The sequence below is a fragment of the Lissotriton helveticus genome, chromosome 5_1, assembly GCF_964261635.1.
Source record: "Lissotriton helveticus chromosome 5_1, aLisHel1.1, whole genome shotgun sequence".
In the NCBI taxonomy this organism is placed as follows: domain Eukaryota; kingdom Metazoa; phylum Chordata; class Amphibia; order Caudata; family Salamandridae; genus Lissotriton; species Lissotriton helveticus.
The window spans coordinates 1,388,372,173-1,388,393,481 of NC_136065.1; the positions used below are offsets into that span (position 1 = coordinate 1,388,372,173).

Sequence of the window (21,309 nt, forward strand, 5' to 3'; positions counted from 1 at the left end):
AACTGCGCAAAACGCAACGTGGGCTCACCTCAATTTCGCAGTGAAAAATGACCCTTTTTTTTGCAAAGTGCTTAGCTGTAGTTTTTTAACCCTAGCTCTGCCGGCACCTAGGGAAACCTAGCAAACCTATACATTTTCGAAAACTAGACACCCAGGGGAATGGAGGATGGGGTGACTTGACTGCCTCCCAACAGGTTCTGTTACCCAGAAACCCTTGCAAACCTAAGAAATTGTAAAAAAAAACTAATTTTCTCTATATTTCTGTGGTGGAACGTTCTGTAATCTGCGTGTATACACAAATTTCCTTCCACCCCGCGTTCCCCAAAGTCTCCTGAGAAAAATGGTACCCCACTTGTGTGGGTCGGCCTAGTGCCTGTGACAGGAAACGGCGCAAAACGCAACGTGGTCACACCTCAATTTCGCAATGAAAAATGACCCTTTTTTGGCAAAGTGCCTAGCTGTAGTTTTTGCACCCTAGCTCTGCCGGCACCTAGGGAAACCTAGCAAACCTATACATTTTTGCAAACCTAAAAAATTGACAAAAACACATTTTCCTCACATTTCTGTGGTGGAAAGTTCTGGAATTTGCGTGGATCCACAAATTTTCACCCACCCCGCGTTCTCCAAATTCTTCTGAGAAAAATGGTACCTCATTTGTGTGGGTCGGCCGAGTGCCTGCTACAGGAAACTGCGCAAAACGCAACGTGGGCTCACCTCAATTTCGCAGTGAAAAATTACCCTTTTTTGCAAAGTGCTTAGCTGTAGTTTTTTAACCCTAGCTCTGCCGGCACCTAGGGAAACCTAGCAAACCTATACATTTTCGAAAACTAGACACCCAGGGGAATGGAGGATGGGTTGACTTGACTGCCTCCCAACAGGTTCTGTTACCCAGAAACCCTTGCAAACCTAAGAAATTGTCCAAAAAAAAAATTCTCTATATTTCTGTGGTGGAAAGTTCTGTAAACTGCGTGTATACACAAATTTCCTTCCACCCCGCGTTCCCCAAAGTCTCCTGAGAAAAATGGTACCCCACTTGTGTGGGTCGGCCTAGTGCCTGTGACAGGAAACGGCGCAAAACGCAACGTGGTCACACCTCAATTTCGCAGTGAAAAATTATTCTTTTTTGGCACAGTGCCTAGCTGTAGTTTTTGCACCCTAGCTCTGCCGGCACCTAGGGAAACCTAGCAAACCTATACATTTTCGAAAACAAGACACCCAGGGGAATGGAGGATGGGGTGACTTGACTGCCTCCCACTAGGTTCTGTTACCCAGAATCCCTTGCAAACCTAAACAAGCATTTACAATGCAATAGGTCTCGCAGCATTAAAGTTTGAGCTATTGGCATTGTATATGACAATGTGTTGCATTAATTTGTTAGCAAACTCTGAATTGGTGTATAAAGAGGATTTGCAAACTGTCAAATGTTGCTGAATAGTAAGCAACGTTGTGAATAATATTGTTTGCTAGTTATCCTTGGGTACCAGAGTACTTCACTTGAGACAGAGGTATTATGTTTAGACTACGGGTGCCGGTGCATGTTTTGCCACTAGTGTCCTTCCATGTCTGGTGCTCTGCAGCAGTTTCAAGAAGTTATTGGAGTTTCTTGTTGCTCAAATGGCTGTATTTTCTGATATTTATAAGTTTCCCTAGTCTTCATTGCATGATGTTCGCTTGCGAGAAAGTGATGTGCTTGCTGGAAACACTGTATTTTCTTTAACTGTAACGGTCTTTGATCTGTGACACCTTCCGAACAATCTGCCTCAATTTCTGAATGTCACCATCGTCATGGATTCCAAATTTATGTAGCTCGAACTCGACCCTGTATTTACATTACACATTCAGGGGAGATTAAGTGATTTGCCCAGAATCACAGGATTTGGACACGACCTCGAACCTCGAACCCTGGTTTCAGCACCAGAGTCGGCAGCTTAAGCCGATGGGCCACATCCTCTCACCAAGCACAGGGCCTGGGGCCGAGTGTGTCAACACACCAGGGCCTCTGGCTCTGGCAGGAAGCCCAGGGTTCCATCATTAGACAATGCGCAGCAGGTGGTGCTGGGGAAGGGTCGCGGCTGCTTTAAAAAGCAGGAGACTGAGAGAGCCTCCCTCTAGACATCAACAACCACAGAGAAGGCAGTGGCGGCCCCTGGAGACCCGGTGCTGTCGACGAGTTTCGGCGCAGTCTCTCCAGCTTTTGAGCGCTATCTCTGCTGCTACTGAAGTGTAAGTACGCAGCGCTACTGGGGACAGGGAGAGAGGAAGGCGCTAGGGGCCCAGGCTATCATCTAAGGGGCCAGAGGCGGCACCGAGGGGGCTTACTAGCAGGTAATGGGCACAACCAGGGCACCTCTTCCGAATGCACACGCCCTCCCTGGCTACTTTCACTTTTACCTCTTGCACCAAAGAGGGTTGTGGCTGTATCACGAAACATTTAGACTGGCGCCGTTCCATGCATGTCCTGGTGGTAACAGGCGGTACTCGTACACCCTCCCCGTACCACGTGTAATAGAGGTGGAAATGTGTGACAAATGTTTATGCCTGTTGATTATGCAGTGTTTCTGTTGCGGTGGTGAATTGTTGTTTTTGGTGTGCTGTTGTGCTTTTGTGCATCTTTATTTCAATGTTTTGTTGTAGGTTTGTACTGCGTGGTGTTACTATTTTCTCTTTTTAAGTGCGTGTTGTGTTTTATTGATTGTGTTCTAGTTCAGAGAGGTCTGCGAATGCTGCTACACTCCACTCACAGACGCAGTTATTTTCCTTTAAAGACCCCATGAAAAGCAGCCATTCGCCACAATCGGGGGTGCCACAACCGCTGCTGGTCTTGCGCTGTTCAAGACGCCAGTGACCCCAAAGTGTGGCCCGGACCTGTCTTGACTCAGCAGCTGCGGGGCGCACTTCATGCACCTCCACCAGGGGGAAGTTCGGCACTTTGGTCCTTCTCAAAGCATAAGGTTGGGGCTCAGTCAATAACATCTCAGTAAGTTGGTGCACACGCATCCAACTGTCGGTCTTTCAGTCTACATGTCTGTTGTGTCTAACCACGATGACTCGCTTCCTCTTGCGTTACACACTAAGTGAAGCTCTGCAGGAAGCAGAAAAGTGGTATCTGCGATTACAAAGAATTTTATATCAAAATCACAAGCAGAGCTTTAAATGGTCGCGTACTCAGTTGCTGAGTACCAGCACTTTAAAAAAAATGTGTAAAGAAGCACTGCTTTCACTTCTCTGCCGGGGCGCAATACTTTTAATGTGGGAGTGCACAGAACTAATCAACAGCAAACAGATAGTGGGGTGTTCGGGTGAGTACCTGCACTTTAATTTCTAACACGGAACATTGGCTGTGTAAAATCAAATGAGGGGGGGGCAGCGGGGGGGTCTTGGTGTGCTCGTGTGTGTGTGTGCGCGCGTGTGTGTATGTGTGCGGCGGGGGTGTCTCTGTGCGTGCGTGTATGTGCGCTCGTGTGTGTATCTGTGTGTGCGCTCATGTGTGTGTGCGCATGCGTAAGCAGGGGGAGGTGTGGCTGTGTGTGTGTTAGAGCTTCCCAGGAGACAAGAGATGTGCACACGCGCGCGCAGCCCGCTCCGATCCCATTTATGCACGTGGCCATCTCTTGTCTCCTGGGAAGCTGAGCCGGTGACTATAGGTCTCTGGCGAGACCGTGCTTTCGCGCGGTAAATCGCCACGAGACCTAACAAAGCTCCATCTTTTAAATATGACTGACCTTCCTCTGACAGGGCTGCATGTAACTTGTGTTGGTCACACCTGGCTAGATTTCCATAGCCCGCAGGCAATGTGGGTGTAATAGTGTCTTTGCCAAGAAAGGGAAAACTAGCCGGTAATTTCAACATAATGTCTGCAGATTCATCATAGGATGTTATCTCTGTAAAAATAATGATCATAGAACACCTTTACAATATAAAAGACATATTTAAGTGATTGTGACTCTAGTTGTGGTTTAGTTTTACTACGCGTGAAATTGCCTATTTCTTTACTGATAACTTTCTCAGTATTTTACAAATCTACACATAATTTGGCACACAATTTGCATATTCATCTAAGTTCTGATAGGTCAAGTTGTATGCAGCTGGTTACATATTCAATGTGTGGCACATTTCCTTTAAAACGTGGCCTGGTGTAGTTAAAAGGGGATACAATTGTAGACTTCCAATATGCAAGTATCACTGCTGAGTAGCAATTTACATTGGAAAGGCTTTTTTTTCATTTGTAATGTTACCATTGGATGAATCTGTTTGACATTTTGCAGACAGACACTTAACCTATGTATTCTATTTTTGCTATGTCAGGTTCCTTGAAGATCTGTCTATGCTGGAAAGAAAAAAGGTGGTTGGTGTCAAGAACAGTTTGATTTGCTAATAACTTGGGCTCGATTTTGTTGGATTCGCTCAAAACATGATACCATAACTGGGCTTATAAAGTACCTTATGGTGTCTTTTTACATTTCAATAGATTCATAAATGCCATCAAAGTTATTAGAAACGCAACCTTTGATACGATGCCCGCTTTAAATGTGCTGTAGGGCAGGTCCTGCACCCAGGATCTGTTGCCCAAGGCTAAAGGCTGCGCTCCTCTGGTTTGTGTAGAGTTGACATTAGTGGTGGGAAAGGGCAAGGCCTACATTGAAATCACACTGCGCTCTTAAATGCTCTATGAAGCTGGTTTGGGAGGGATGATTATAATACAACCCAAAACGCACTGACAAATCTCTCAGCACTGCCACTTTAGTTCAAGCAGGCTCTACAATAAAGATTACATAATTGTGAAACAGAAATAATTCTTGCTGTACTGAATTAACTATGAATGCTATGCCTGTCTTTCAGGCTACAGTTTGAGGAAGGAGATATTAGTATAGATCTAAAAGCCCATTTTGGGCTCTGAAATGTAGCCCGAGTTTACTTTGGGGCATACCATGGGTTCTATTCCCAAAGCTGAAGATAAGGGATCGGTACATGGCCTTGCTACGGCCAGGGACAGCACTCCATTCTTGCTCCTAGTTGTCAGGGTTGTACACAGTTGGTTCTGTTCCTACAAAGGCATACAGCAGGAGCTTGTCTCAGTCGAGGATGGCAGACTTGAGAGTGCCAAGTGTATCCCCTCGTCCTCTGATGGCTCAATATCACTCGACCTCGAGTGACATGTCAGCAACCCTTCACAGGTTGTGACCAACACCCTTTCCCAACAAATCACAGGTGACAAAATGCGAAAGGGCGTTGGCTTGCAGCCTGTGAAAGTGATTGACATGCAGTCTCGGGAATACAGGTTTTATGCCTTTGACACCCGGACTGCTCGTAAATATGACACTTCTAGTGCCTGGAATGGGACGTCTCTTCTGACCCCGCAAAAAGTGTAGGCCAGGGCTGATGCTAGGTCAGCCCTTAACCTGCATAGGGAGTTTTAAAAAAAACTGAACTGCTGAGGGATGTGCTCACCAGAGCAGGTGTCCCACTCGAAAATGCCTGGCTCCCTGAATCATCACAGCAAGTGCAAGAGGCAGCTTGTCACCTAAGCAGCATCCTGCATGGGCTTAAGGCCCTTATTTGGTTACAAATGAACCACTTCTGTGGATGATTCTTGTTCTTTGCAATTACTAACCACATACCTTCAACAAGTATTAGTAACAGGAGTCCGGACCCAATGTTTCACTCGGGGGGCAGGGGGCTGTCAGATGCACTAAAATATGTTCGGTCACACAAAACCCGGTACGCATGGTCATCAGTGAACAGTACTCAGACTCGTTTGGTGCTATGTAAAGCGCTCCGATACCTACGGTCTAGTTCTTACTATAGAAAACTGCAACTAGAAAAATAAAATTAAAATAAACTCATTGTGAATGACAGTGTCCGAGTCGAAAAGATGGGATAAATTACCTGGCTTGTACCAGCGAGTATAGTATCGGTCCACAAGTGACGACGCGTCAGTCGGCGGTAGCTCACGTTCTGAAAGCACGTCCATGGTGACTGCTAAGTGCTAATCGCCATAGTGCGAGAGACCCTCCTGATTATTGTACAGCCCAGATTTTGCCATTTTAAATGGTGTGCGCACGAGTCTTTCTTTCTGGATTTAGACCAGTTAAGATATTTTCAATGAAGTTTACAAAAAAAAAGTCTGAAGTTAAGTTTTTGTTTTGTCTTTATGCGGAACTAAACGTCCGTACCCAATCGGAACTAATCGTTCCGAAAGCACGTCATTTATTTGTGTTGTGTGTACGTTCTGCAAGTAGATTACAGTATATGTCCTAACAGGTACCAGCCCAAGGTTTACTATAATTTTCCTTAAAGGGTATTAGCCCCAAGGTTTGACGGCCAGTACGAGAGAGCGTATTTCTGCACTGCGTGCTAGATTTTTCACTTTTTTATAGGTTTACATTGTTAAACCTATAAATAAGTTCCTCAATCTGCAGTTGCTGTGTTTACTCGACAGGTTCTTTTTTTTTTTTTTTTTTTTTTTTTTTTTATTGAGAATTTTTCCCCCATTTTCTTTATGGCATGGGCAGGGCACATTTAAATACAGAACATTGAAACATAGGATTGTAATTATACACAGAAATTCAGACAATAAAAACAAAATCTAAACACTTTCTTAATCTTTTAAGAATCTTCTCCAGACATCCATCGAATAAAGGGTTCCCAGATTTGCATACCCAACTTCCTACCCTTTTTTCCCTTTCTAGCATATATGGCTGTTTCTAAATTTTGTATTGACATTACTTTTCCTAACCATTGGTGATATGATGGTGGGTTAGGCTCTAACCAAAGAGAAGCCACTAACAATCTCAAGATCGCCATTGCCACAAATATAAAAATTTTACTGTTCGACAACACTTATCCCCAATAACATAGTGGCTGGTGTTAACTCTATTGTTATTGACATTGCCGCTTGAAAGAAATTCACAATATCCTGTTTCAGTTTATCTAGGTGGGGACAAATTGCGAAAATATGTATCAGACCAGCATCTATACTTCCACATCTAAAACATGTAGTACCTGATGTACCACCCCATTGAGCAATCTTCGCCGGCGTATAATATAGATGGTATAACATCTTATAGTGCTGGGCCTGAAGGGACGACGAACATAGCGTTTTTCTCCCCATTTCCAATGACTCGGTGAAAATGTCCCCACCTGTTTCCAAGTCTAAAGACCATTTGTCTACCCATTTCTCTAAATCATCTTTCTTTAGAATTGTCATTTCTAAATAGAACCTTTTAATAGTGCAACTCGACAGGTTCTTAACGATGAGTACCTGGCAACCCGCATTTTCCAGACGGATGGCTCTTTGTGTTCAACAGGAAGCCAGGCAATCTGTTTTGGGACGGGGGCGGGCCGCAAAAATACAGGAAGGTGACGGGAGCGCTCCTGTGCCCGCCGGAAGATTTGCGTGTGGAGATTTGCGTTGTGTTGGCGAGAATGACCCGCTGGCTGCCGAGAGATAGAGGGACACGCGAAAACAACCCAGTGAGTGGGGGCGGAATGTATGCGCGCGTGTGTATGCGTGTGTGTGTGCGTGTGTAAAAAGAACCCGATGACTGGGGGGACAGGGGGGATGTGTGCGCGAATGTCTGTGTGCGTGCGTGCGCGTGTGTCTCTGTGTGCTGTACGAGCTAGGGGAGACTGGAGATGGTGAACGCACGTGCGACCTGATCCGATTACGACAGGTTGCGCGTTCACATCTCTTGTCTCCCGTACCTCGTTGAAAGCAGAAACGATTGCTATAGGGTCTCGCAGCGACGATCGCTTCGCGATCGGTTCGCAGGTGCGAGACCTAAAAATTGACAAACAAAACATTTTCCCCACATTTCTGTGGTGGAAAGTTCTGGAATCTACGTGAATCCACAAATTTCCACCCACCCCGCGTTCCCCAAAGTCTTCTGAGAAAAATGGCACCTCACTTGTGTGGGTTGGCCTAGTGCCTGCGACAGGAAACGGCGCAAAACACAACGTGGTCGCTCCTCAATTTCGCAGTGAAAAATTACCCTTTATTGGAAAAGTGCCTAGCTGTAGTTTTTGAACCCTAGCTCTGCCGGCACCTAGGTAAACCTAGCAAATCTATACATTTTTGAAAACTAGACACCCAGGGAAATCCAGGATGGGGTGACTTGACTGCCTCCCACCAGGTTCTGTTACCCAGAAGCCCTTGCAAACCTAAAGAATTGTAAAAAAAAAAAAAACACATTTCCTCCACATGTCTGTGGTGGAAAGTTCTGGAATCTACATGGATCCACAAATTTCCTCCGACCCAGTCTTCCTCCAGGTCTCCCGATAAAAATGGTACCTCACTTGCATGGGTGGGTCAAGGAACCGCGACAGGCAAGGGCCCAAAACCTATTGAGGTGACATCAAAATTACCTATCACAAACCAACCTGGTTTTGCAAAGGGAGTCCCATGAGTTTTTGGCCCAGGGCTCAGCGGCCATCTAGGGAAACCTACCTAACCCACACTTTTCTTGAAACTAGACACCCAGTGGAGTCCAGCGAGGTATGGCTTGCGTGGGTCCCCCATCATTCTGCTACCCAGAATCCCCTGCAAACCTCAAATTTTGCCGAAAAATTCATTTTTTTCTCACATTTCAGTGGTGGAAAGTTCTGGAATCTGCGTGGATCCACAATTTTCCTCCCTCCCAGCGTTCCCCCAGGTCTCCCGATAGAAATGGTACCTCACTTGCGTGAGTGGGTCAAGGACCTGCGACAGGCAAGGGCCCAAAACCTATTGAGGCGAAATCAAAATTACCTATCACAAACCAACCTCGTTTTGCAAGTGGGGTCCCATGAGATTTTGGCCCGGGGCTCGCCAGCCATCTAGGGAAACATACCTAACACACGCGGGGGAGTCCGGCGAGGTATGGCTTGCGTGGATCCCCATCATTTTCCTACCCAGTATCCCCTGCAAACCTTAAATTTCCCAGAAAAATTAACTTTTTTCTCAAATTTCTGTGTGGGAAAGTTCTGGAATCTGCGTGGATCTAAAATTTCCTCCCACCCAGCGTTCCCCCGCCCAAAACGGGCATGCCAATGCCCCCACCCTAATTAAATTTTGCCAAAGAAAATCCCTGGCGTCTAGTGGCCTTTTTGCCCCCCCCCCCAGGGGGGGACAGAAAATCCACTAGACGCCAGGGAGTTTTTTCGGCAAATTGTAATTAGGGTGGGGCTGCCCAAAACGGGCATGCCAATAACCCCACCACTGGGGGCAGAAAGGCTGCAAAGTTTGCAGGGTGGGGGCATGGACATGCCCTTTATGGGCAGCCCCCACCCTAAGAAATTATGCGGCATAAATCCCTGGGTTCTAGTGGGTTTTTGCCCCCCCGGGGGCAGATTGGGGGCTTCTGCCCCCAAGGGGGGGGGGCAAAAAGACTAAATGACACCAAAACAATTTGGGAGGAGCAAAAGCCCCTGCCCAAGAGGCCGCTTCCCCCTCCCTGGTGTCTAGTGGGTGGATCCCTGCTTGGGGATCGGCCTCCTGGGTCGATCATCAAGCAGGGATCCACTGGGGAGGGGTACCATTGAAAAGGGAAGATTCTCCCCTTTCCAATGATACCTCCCCCGTCTTTCTACGTGCCCCGGGGGCTGAGGTAGCCCCCTGAGCACGTAGAAACTGAAACTGAAATGAGCCTCTTGGCTCTTTTCAGTTTCGGTTTCACTGAAATGACGTCGGCGCGACGTGTGCGCTGATAGTCATTGCAGGGAAACCAGGGAGGGCATCGGGAGCTGGGGAAGCTCTTCCCCAGCTTCCCGAGGATTTAGGGAAGAAAAGGGCTTTCCTCTGGTGCCCGCACTAGAGGGATTTCGGGGGCTGGGTGTCATGACGAGCTGAGCTCGTCATGAGCACACGAGCACTGTGTGCCATGACGAGCTCAGCTCGTCATGATCACCCAAGTGGTTAACGCAAATTGATCTTTTTATCACACCGAACTATAATGTTACTTTAACCTTTGTTTTTTGGGTACATTTCTAGGGTTTTGTTTAAAGTAAATAATTTTTTTAGTGTATGTATGGTAGAATAAATGAAGAATATATCCTGATTGTAAAACAAAAACATCTTTAACAGGTTACGTGGATGACACACTTGGTGTGAACCCCCTGGGTTTTCTTCTGGTATGAAATATGTCAAAAAGGAGTTGAGAATTTAATATCAAGTTCCCTGTTTTCAGAATCTGCCTATTTCAATACTGGACAGAAACAAGCAAACACAACTGGCAACACAAAGTTGCTTTAGACACTAGTGATGTTTCTTTGACATAACAAATATGTTGGTTCAAAACAATATGCAAACATACAATATAAATTAAATAACATGCTACAAAATAGCAGTTACAATTATGGATTATAAAATAATTAATTGAAAAATAATAGGTTAGCTTGTATAGAGCACAGAATATCTAAATTTTTTAGAAAACTCAAAATCTGAAAGAGACACGTTAGTGATAGATTCTTTACCTTAGAATATCCCCAGGCGTCAGACTGGATCCGGAGAATTTTGCGTAGCAATACCCATGCGCGCCGGCAGGCGTCATCCGCGGCTCTGCGTCCGTCATCGGCGTCGGCGTCGTTAGCGCCAGAATGACTTCGTCGGAGTACTTAAACGCCGCCCTCACGTGCTGACATCAGTTCTTCTTTTTTCCGCGCCAGCTAGCGCAGATCCGGTGAAGCTCTACCCCTTAGTTATTTTTTTACTAGACTTTTTAAACCCTGTGCCAAGTGCGACCGACTGATGTCGGTTACCGACCCCCATCCCCGGTGTCTCAAGTGTTTAGGCCTCGACCACGACGACCGCACCTGCTCCGACTGCCGGGCCCTGACGTCTAAAGCTAGGCGGGAGTGGTCCCGCAAGCGACTTGAGCTCCGGCAGTCGGCCCCGCACCGCTCCAGGTCCCGGTCCCACAGGAGGTCGAGGGACCAGTCGCGGGGTCGGAGCCCTCGCAGCTCCAGGAGTGGACATTGGTCGTCAGGATCCAAGTCCTCAGGTAAGAGGCATGAGAGGTAGGAGAGACGTCATCGTTCCTCCGACCCACCCCGATGCTCGCGCGATGTTCGGGTAACACCACCCACGCGGCTCCGACGGAGTCGCGGACGTCGCCGCCTGCCCCACACCTTCAGGTCCCTGGGCATGATGCGACACCAGAGGAGGTGGAGCGGTACCTCATGGCCATGAGGTCCCTCCCTCCTCAGCCGGGTTCCGTGGCGCCTCCGGGCCCAACGGCCCCGGCTGGAGGGCCTAGCGGGTCGGGTGCTTCGGCCCCGACGCCTTCAGGTGCTTCGGCCCCGGCGCCGCCGGCGACTTCAGTCCCGGCGCGGCAGGCCCTCACTGGATCTGCTTCCAGATCCGGGTCGTCGCCGGTCGACCTCACAACCTCACCGGCGCCGGCCCTGCGGGTGTCGCCCTCGGCGCCTACTATGGACGCCGTCCCCAATCCTACCCTCGGTCCGGTTCCGGCGCCGCTCTCGACGTTGTTTGGAGATTTCTATTTCCACAAATCGGCCCCATCTGTTGACCCTGAACTGCAGGAGATGGGTGACGAGGGTGATTGGGAGGGGTCTGTGGACCCTCTGGCACAGGAGTGCCAGTCTCAACAGGACTGGACATATGAGCTTGGGGAGGCCAGTGGACTTGACACTTCGCCAGACACTGGATTTGTCTCCCCTCCCACCGTGGCTACGGAGGAGGGGGCTGCTTACAGTGTAGTGTTGACGCGGGCAGCCAAGGCCTTACACCTTGAGCTCCCCGTCGCGGCCGTGAGGACTAACCTCCTCACTGGGGTCCTTAAACCGCAGGCAAGCTCCACTGAGCCTCTGCTGCCGTTTAATGAGGCCTTGTGTGACGTTCTTGTGGGCACTTGGTCCAAGCCCGCCACACATCCGCCTGTGGATAGGAACGTGGCCAGACGCTACCGCCCGGCCCCGGGCGACCCTTGCTTTTTGTCCACCCATCCCACCCCCGAATGCCTGGTCATCCAGGCCTCCAATTCCCAGACCGCATTCCCGGTGGCTCCGCCCGATCGGCAATCCAAGAGGTATGAACAATTCGGGAAGAAGGTGTTCTCGTCCCTGAGTTTGGGACTGCAGTCAGTCAATACCGCATGCCTCTTGGGCCGCTACACCCACACCCTGTGGGACACAGTCACGGACGTGCTGCCACAATGTCCGGAGGAGGTCCGGGCAAAACTCACCCAAGCCCTTGCGGAGGGTCGAGATGCAGCGCGATATTCCATCCGGTGTGTGCTGGATACCACGGACACACTGGGCAGGGCGATGGCAACGACGGTGGCAGTTCGACGCCACGCCTGGTTGAGGTCCGCCAACTTTTCGGCCGATGTCCAGGCCACTCTTCTGGACATTTGGCAACAAGGCAGACCATGCGCTTGAGCGTTTTAAGGACTCCAGGGCTACGGCCAAGTCCTTGGGCCTCTCGGCCCCACGCCAGCAATCGGTTGCCTTTCGCTCCTTTCGTGGCCACGGAAGGGGCGCCCCCACACATGCTGCCAGCCACGCACCGCAGAATGTTTAACAGCGCGGTGGTGGCCGTGGAAACCGCCGTGGCGGCGGTCGGGGACAACGGCGAGGCCAGTGCACACCTTCCCCCGCAGCACCTGCCTCAAAACCCTCCTAGTCCGTGCTTTCAGGCCCATGTGACTCCAGTGGGGGGCAGGGTTCGCCATCACCTCTTCCACTGGCGCACTGTCACGTCGGACAGGTGGGTGCTGCAAATCGTCCGAAGGGGCTACTCCTTCCCCTTCGAGGTGACCCCTCCAGCCATGCCACTGCAATTCCACCACGTGTCGGGGGATCACTTGCAACTTCTGCAAGAGGAAGTCACGGCCCTCTTGGCTAAGGGGGCCATTGAGCGTGTTCCTGGGCCAGAGGTAGGGTGTGGTTGTTTCTCCCACTACTTTCTGGTACCCAAGAAGGGCAAAGGGGGCCTACGCCCTATCTTGGACCTACGGAACGTCAACGGCTTCCTCTGAAAGGAGAAGTTCAAGATGCTGACGTTGGCTCAGGTCTTAGCTGCCCTGGACCCCGGAGACTGGATGGTAGCGTTGGACTTGCAGGATGCTAATTTTCACATCCCCGTCCTGCCGGCCCACCGGCGTTACCTGCAGTTCACGGTAGGCCACGAGCACTTTCAGTTTACCGTGTTCCCATTCGGCCTTACCAGCGCCCCACGGGTGTTCACGAAAGTGATGGCGGTGGTCGCAGCTCATCTGCGCAGGTTAGGGGTGTCAGTCTTCCCCTACCTCGACGGCTGGTTGTTGAAGGCGGGCTCACCCCAGACAGTCATCAGCCACCTCCAGACTACGGCCGACCTCCTGCACTTGCTGGGGTTCTCCATCAACGTGCCGAAGTCACACCTGTGTCCCTCTCAGAAGCTCCTCTTCATCGGAACGGTTCTGGACTCTGCGCAGTTTCGGATTTATCCTCCCGAACAGCGGGTTCGGGATATTCAGGCTCTTATTCCGATCTTTCAGACTTTATCCCGAGTCTCGGTCAGGTTGACGCTGCGGCTTCTGGAGCTGATGGCCTCCTGCATCCTTCTGGTGCATCAAGCCCGGTGGCGGATGCGGGCTCTGCAGTGGGACCTGAAGTTTTAGTGGGCCCAGCATCAGGGCAACTTGTCCGACCATGTCTTGATCTCGGAGGGCACTGCAAGACAGTTGCAGTGGTGGCTCAAGGACCGCGATTGGGTCTGCGGCAGATCCCTCTCCCTACCCCAACCGGAGCACGTAGTTGTGATGGATGTTTCCCTCCAGGGCTGGGGCGGCCACATGGGAGAGGCGGAGATCGGAGGCCTCTGGTCTCCGGCGGAGTCCCAGCTCCACATCAACCTTCTGGAGCTGCGGGCGATCCGGCTTGCACTGAAGGCATTCCTCCCCTCTGTCTGGGGGAGTGTAATGCAAGTGTTTACGGACAACACCACCGCCATGTGGTACTGCAACAAACAGGGCGGGATGGGGTCGTGGACCCTATGCCAAGAGGCTCTGCGCCTCTGGCAGTGGCTGGAACATCAGGGCGTGACCCTGGTGGTTCAACACCTGGCAGGTTCTCTGAACGCCAGGGCGGACGAACTCAGCCGTCGGTGCATGATGGATCACGAATGGCGTCTGAACTCGGACGTGGCGCAAGGTCTCTTTCAGCAGTGGGGAGAGCCTTGGTTAGATCTATTCGCCACAGAAGAGAACGCACAATGTCATCAGTTCTGCACGTTGGAATTTCCAAGGCGGCACTCGCTCGGAGACGCTTTTCGTCGCGAGTGGAGTTGCGATCTATTTTACGCCTTTCCGCCTAAACCACTTCTGCCCAGAGTGCTGAAGAAGATCAGGTGCGACCGGGCCCAGGTTATCCTTGTGGCTCCGGACTGGGCACGAAGATACTGGTATCCTGAGCTACTCAGCATGTCAGTCGATCCCCCGATTCGTCTGCCTCTTCGGGAGGACCTTCTGTCGCAGCAGCAGGGGACGGTCCTCCACCCGAACCTGTCCAGTCTCCACCTACAAGCTTGGAGATTGAGCGGCGACAGTTGAGGCCATTTGACTTGCCTCCTGAAGTCTGTAATGTCATTCTGGCAGCCAGGCGTCCCTTCACAAAGTCGGTATACGCCTGCAGGTGGAACAGATTTGTGGCATGGTGCACAGCAAATTCTGTGGATCCACTCTCTGCACCCCTTTCTGAGGTTCTCCTCTTCCTTCTTTCTCTTGCCCAGCAGGGCTCTGCTCTGGGCACTGTCAAGGGGTACCTTTCTGCCCTTTCCACCTTCCTAAGGCTACCTGATCAGCCTTCCTTGTTCAAGTCCCCCATTGTAAATAGGTTTTTGAAGGGCATCACACACGTTTCCTCCTGTTCCTTTCCTGATGCCCCAGTGGGACTTGAACCTTGTACTTACTTACCTAATGTGTGCTCCCTTTGAGCCGCTCCATAACTGTCCTCTTCGTCTTCTTACTTTGAAGACTGCTTTCCTAGTTGCCATCACCTCTGCCAGGAGAGTGAGTGAGCTCCAGGCTCTTTCTTCTACACCTCCTTTCCTCTCTGTCCATCCGAACAAGGTTGTGTTGCGGACGAGACCCTCTTTCCTGCCCAAGGTTGTCACGGCCTTCCACATCGGGCAGTCCATTACCTTGCCCACCTTCTTTCCACCTACGCATCCCTCGAAAGAGGAAGAGAGGCTCCACCGTCTGGACCCAAAACGTGCGCTCTCTTGCTATCTGGATCGCACACGCTAGTTCCGGGTGGATGACCAACTCTTTGTTGGTTACGTGGGCGCTAAGAAGGGAAAGGCGGTGCACAAGAGGACCATCTCTAGGTGGATCATCTTGTGTATCCAGGCGTGTTACTCCTTGGTTAAGAAGGAGCCCTCTGTTGGACTGAGGGCTCATTCCACTCGGGCCACGGCGACTACCACTGCCCTGGGCCGAGGAGTGCCCTTGCAGGACATTTGCCAGGCAGCTACGTGGGCCTCGCTTCACACGTTTGCAAGACACTATTGCCTGGACAGCCAAGTCCGGAGGGATGGCTTCTTTGGCCGTTCCATCCTCTAGGACTTTCTGGTGTGATTATTGGTTCGCAGACCCACCACCGGGGTTGGTATTGCTGGGGTATCCATTCTAAGGTAAGGAATCTATCACTAACGTGTCTCTTTCAGATGCACAAGTTACTACTTGTGTAACGATATATCTGTAAGAGACATTAGTTAGTGATAGATTCCTTACCGACCCACCCATCCTCCCCGTTCTGCGAACCGATATCTAGGGTTAAGGTCATCCCCTTTCAGGGCCCTAGTTTCATGGCACCAGTGTTGGTTCTATCATCGCTCTGCGTATCTGGCGCGGAAAAGCTGTGTATCAGAACTGACAGCGAGCGAGGGCGGCGTCTAAGGACTCCGACGACGTCGTTCCGGCGCTAACGACGCTGACGACTGACGCGGAGCCGTGGACGATGCCTACCGCGGCGCAGGGGTATTGCTACGCAAAATTTTCCGGATCCAGTCTGACGCCTGGGGATATTCTAAGGTAAGGAATCTATCACTAACTAATGTCTCTTACAGATATATCGCTACACAAGTAGTAACTTGTGCTACAACACCACAACAACCATTATGTTGCTATCTACAATCCCACTATTATGAGAGCATGGGCTCACCAAAAAGAAGCAGAACTGGGACAAGAGTGTGTTCAGGAATCTCAACCTCTTCCCTTTGCTCAAAGGTAGCTAGTATTCAAATGTCCTTCAAAATCTTCCAAACATGTGCCTTTTTTGAGTGACTGGCCAAATGAGGTTGTGCACACTTTAGAAAGTCTTCATGATGTAACTATTCATTTCACTTTGTTACAGTGGTCTATCTCCTCCTAAGCGCAGTAAAGGAAAGCCAGCACTTTCTCGGGTCCCATACCTGGAGTCTGTTAATGGGGACGAGGATTACAGTTGCACAGGTGAGACCAATTTCTTATACCAATGATAAGGTGGAGGGTAGGAAATGGAGCTGGCCAGACTTTGATTGTTGAGCCAGCTGAACTGCTGTTTATGAAAAGACATTGAACTTGCTATTAGTTTTACATTGATAGTAAGGCGTTGGACTAATATTTATGGGGCATGTTGTGCCGAAGGATGCTTGGCTTAAATCCTGTTTTATTGGCTCCTAGTTTGTAAGAAATGGGCAAAGTGTTTTGCTGAAACTGAGTGTCTTGGATGGATGTAGGGTGGTGATTGGCAAGCACAGGTGAATGGTTTTGGGGGGTGCTTAATGTATAAAAACAAAATAAGTGCAAGGGCCCTTGTCAGAAGGTCACCGCAGCATACACCACCCATTGCCACTACTGACAATGATAGTACCTACACAACTACTAACCATGACACTCCTACAAGTGTGATAAATCAGACCAATCCAGACCCCAAAGCTGTAAGAAAGGCTTAGGCGGCAGGTATTAGTTGTTTGAATTTATATTGGATTAATAAACAACTGTTGTTCTACTCATCTCTGAATTACACAGACAGCGCCTCCATGTGGCAGATGTCATAAGACCTGGGGATAACAATTAAGTGCTGGTGCCTAACACCGGAAACCACTGGCTCAAATTAAGCACTGGTTTTGGGTGCATTTAGGGTGATGTGTGCCAGACAGATGCCAGGATACTTTGTTTGGGTCATTCAGGGGAATGTGCTCAGTCAATACATAAAGAGAGTATTTGGCCAAAGCAAGGGGGTGAGTTAAATTGTTTAACAAACAATATCTAGGGTGTAAATGGTCTTTTAAGTAACCAGGTTTGGTAGATTTGTTTATTAGAAATAACTCCACTTGATGAACAAATTACACTGCTCTTCGTGTATCAGTGATTCTTGTTTCTTGCTTCTGTCTAGGTAAGGCGTGTTAGGCACTGTCCATGCCTGAAATTTGTTTATTGTTGATTTTCTGAGAAGGGCATATAGAGAGCTAAGTGTTTTGACAGATACTATACTTTCTGGAAATTTGTACCAGTTTAAAAAATCCACCTCCAGTCTAGGTCCTGGGGGCATTGTGGAAATGTAGGAGGTGGGTGTACTGGGCCCCCCTCCTAAGGCTATTCAAAGCCCCGGGGACTGCCACCTCCCCGGGGCAGTGTCATTAATAAATGCGGGGAAGCCTCGTGGCAGCCCTTGGTGACAGCCACCTTCCCGGGACACATACAATAATGAATGCCACGCCCCCTTTCTCCTCCACTGTGCAAACGTACCTCCTGGTGCGCTTCTTGTTGGGGAACGAATTCCATTTTACTCCTGAGCGATTCAGGACTAAAGTGGACTACTTCCCCCAAACAATAGTGCGCCAGGAGGCGTGTTTGCAGAGCGGTGAGAGAAAGGGGGATTGGCCTCTGACAACTTCTCAGCAATCCAGCTTGAGGGTCTTACAGGGCGACAGGAGGGATAGATGTCCCCGAGGATCCTCACGAGCTAAGGGGACTTCATCCCCCTACTAGTAGTCCCCCAGGAGGCGTGTTTGCAGAGTGGTGAAGACAGGGGGCGTGGCCTCCGACAACCTCTCAGCAATCCGTGGGACTTATTGGAGGTAACAGGAGTGGTAGTTGGCTCCAAAGGACGTCCTTGGGGGCCAACTACCCCTCCTGTAAGTCCCACACAGCGGGATTGCTAAGAGGTCTTTGGAGGCCACTTCCCTTTTCTCCACCACTCGTGGTGAACTACTGGTTGGTGGGTGAAGTCCACTTTACTCCTGAGGGACCTTGAGGGCCAAGAAGCCCTCCTGGTACCCCCAGAAAGACCAACACAGTGGGACTCCTGAGAGGTATTCGGAGGCCCAGGCTCCATGCACCAGTACTCTGCAAACGCAACTACTAGGTTCGAGGCATGTGTGCTGCTGAATTCACATCTATGCATTGATCGCCGCCTAGTATTGGGTCCGGATGATTGCACATTGTTGTCCTGGAAGAGTCTTCGAAGTATCACGAGATAGGTGGCTCCTCCCCTGGACTACAGTGCGCATGGGCATCCTCTCCATCCTCAGATTGTTTTTTTTCCGCCATTGGGTTCGGATGTATATTTGCTTACTCAAGTTCGGAATCGATAGAAAACTTTCTTTGGCCAAAAGGCCTATAGGTATCGTCGGTATTGTCTTGCGATCGGTGCTCAGTACTCATTCCAGCTCAATTTCGAGCCGAACGTCAGCGACGTAGGCCTTGTCGACGTTCGAAATGGAACGGAGCCCGTTCAAAAGATGTCCAGTCTGCAACTCCAAGTACCCTCATATTGACGTCCATCCGGTGTGCAACAAGTGCCTGTCTCCGGATCACGATGAGGCCAGCTGTATGGCCTGTTCTCGGTTCCGGTCCAAGAAGACACTTCGCCTTCGACACGCGGCGCGAAAGGAGGCCCAGCACACAACGCCTGACCCAGTCAACATCTTCGACGCTGAAGACGACGAAGGGGTCGAGCATGAAGTTCAGGAGAACCAGTCGGATCCTGCATCGGAGGTTGACTCCAGCTATGACGCAGTAAATGAAGAATTGGTCGAGGATATCGAAGTCGTCGACGAGGTAGGAGACAACGATGAGCCCTATGGGGCCGTAGACGAAAGCTCCAGCGAAGAGCTAGGCCCGACCGCTGGTTCGGAGGCCTGCGACGAGACACTCGATAAGGCTCAGGTCGAGGGATCGCCTCAAGGCCTTACCCAAGATCAAACAAGTAGTTCTACAGCCTCGCTTCAAGGCCCAGCTACGGACATTTCTAAAGAGCCGTCTGTTGATCGACCAAAATCGAAACCAACAACATCAGTGTCCACAAAACCGAAAGCACCGGAAACCAAATCGAAAGCGAAAGTGCAAGTAACTTTGCTCGTATTGAAGGCTTCTGAGCCGTCGGCTTCGACGCCGCCACAGGGTGCGATCGGGCCGGATAAGCCGCCCAAAAGGGTCGAGCCGAAATCCGGGGCGCCGAAAAAAAAGGTCGTGGACATCGACCCAAAGAGGTCGGCGCCGAACACCGTTGATACCGCTAAAGGAGCCAAAGCGCAGGACGCTATTGATCCTAAGCGTCGACTCGACAATCCCAAAGTCGGCAAGGACATCGAGCGCACAAAACACCGTGGCTCTAAAGATCCCGTCGAGTCAATACGGCCTTCCGCCTCTTTTTTGAAGCAAGTGTCGGACTCGCTGCAGCGTATAAAGGATAAAGCCCTGGCTGTCGAACCAAAGGCCGCTCCACCCCCAAAATCGGTCGACACCGCTCCAAAGGCGTCGGCGCCGATAAAGTTTATACTGCCGGTACCACCTAAAGCGTTCGCCCCACTTACGGGCATCGAGCCAGCAAGGAAGGTGTCCATGGGGAAAAAGTCTACAACAACTGAAGTGGCCATTAAGCATCGACCGCCTCTCCAGGAAGACCAGCCGAGGCAATTCATCGACGCTGAAACTGGTAGACTTTCCATTCACAAGCGGATAATCGTCCCAGAACAGCCAATGGAGTCCTACAAAATTCCATTAAAGAAAAAGAGGGATTCAGCAACTTCACCTCTTCTGTCTGAACCTCTGCACCCATGTGGCCAAGAACCAGAATTTACTTCGCCCACACATTCAGATGCAGATGCGGAGGAGGCTTACAATCAGGAGTACAATTATCCTGTAGACCCAGACGAACACAATGAACCCTGGGCGGACGCTGTTGACCCAGGGGAACCACGTCCTAACACTGACAGCAATGTCTATACTGTTAAAACATCACCAACAGAAGACACAGCTGCGTTCAACGCACTTATTGAGAGGGCAGCAAAAAATCACGATGTCCAACTCCATACTGACCCTATTGAGGAGGATTTCTTGTTTAACACATTCTCCACTTCTGAGAGAACTGTCAAAATTCTGCCTATGCTAAAAGGTGCCCTGAGACACGCTGGAGACATCTTTAAGGACACCACGAGGGCCAGAGTAATAAACCCCAGGATTGAGAAGAAATACAAACCTGCACCTGGCGACCCTACATATATCAAGGGACAGTTACCACTTGACTCTATCGTTGTTTCCAATGCTCGTAAACGAGCAAATTCACAAGCCACGGGGGATGCTCCTCCCCCTGACAAGGACTCAAAAGTGCTCGAAGCATCAGGGAAAAGGGTGGCAGCTCAAGCGGCCAATGTCTGGCGAATCTCCAACACACAGGCGCTCCTAGCCAGATATGACAAGGCTCTCTATGATACACTTGAAACCCTGTTACAACACTTGCCAGATGAGTACAAACAGGCAGCTAAAATGCTAATTCAGGAAGGAAAACTTATTTCTAATGCATCCATTAAGTGTGCACTGGACGCAGCTGACACTGCGGCCAGGGCAATTAACACCAGCGTTATGTTACGTAGGCACGCCTGGCTGAGAATCTCTGGTTTCAAGTCAGAAATACAAACCACCATTCTCAATCAACCAGTTAACCCTGATCACTTATTTGGCCCAGAAGTGGACACCACCTTAGAGAAAATCAAAAAGAACACTGAGACTGCAAAGTCTATGGGAGCTCTTCAGTCCCAGCAGTTCAGAGGTGGTTCTTTTCGTCGCTCCAACAATAGAGGAGCTTCCAGAGGACAGGTGTCCCAGCAGGCACAATACAATAAAGGGGCCACGCAAACCACCTATGGCAAAAACAATAGGGGCGGCTATCGTGGAAACAGCGCCAAAGGCAGAGGTCGTGGAAACAACAACTCCCGATCCTCCGCCACCAACAAACAGTGACGTCTTGTCGCTGCCCCCCGACCACATAACACCGGTCGAGGGGAGACTACAACAGTTCCTGCCAGTCTGGAAATCCATCACCACTGACAGGTGGGTAAGACAGCTT

At 50.1% G+C, this 21,309-nt stretch overlaps 1 protein-coding gene across 2 annotated transcripts in view; it reads left to right on the forward strand.

Moving 5' to 3' along the window:
* BRPF3 (bromodomain and PHD finger containing 3) overlaps window positions 1–21,309 on the forward strand; it is a 538,751-nt gene that overhangs the window by 476,580 nt on the left and 40,862 nt on the right. For both annotated transcript variants that reach the window (XM_078644347.1, XM_078644348.1), the window contains exon 10: window positions 16,333–16,430. In XM_078644347.1, the coding sequence (XP_078500473.1) occupies window positions 16,333–16,430 (98 nt within the window). The remainder of the gene's footprint in view (window positions 1–16,332; window positions 16,431–21,309) is intronic.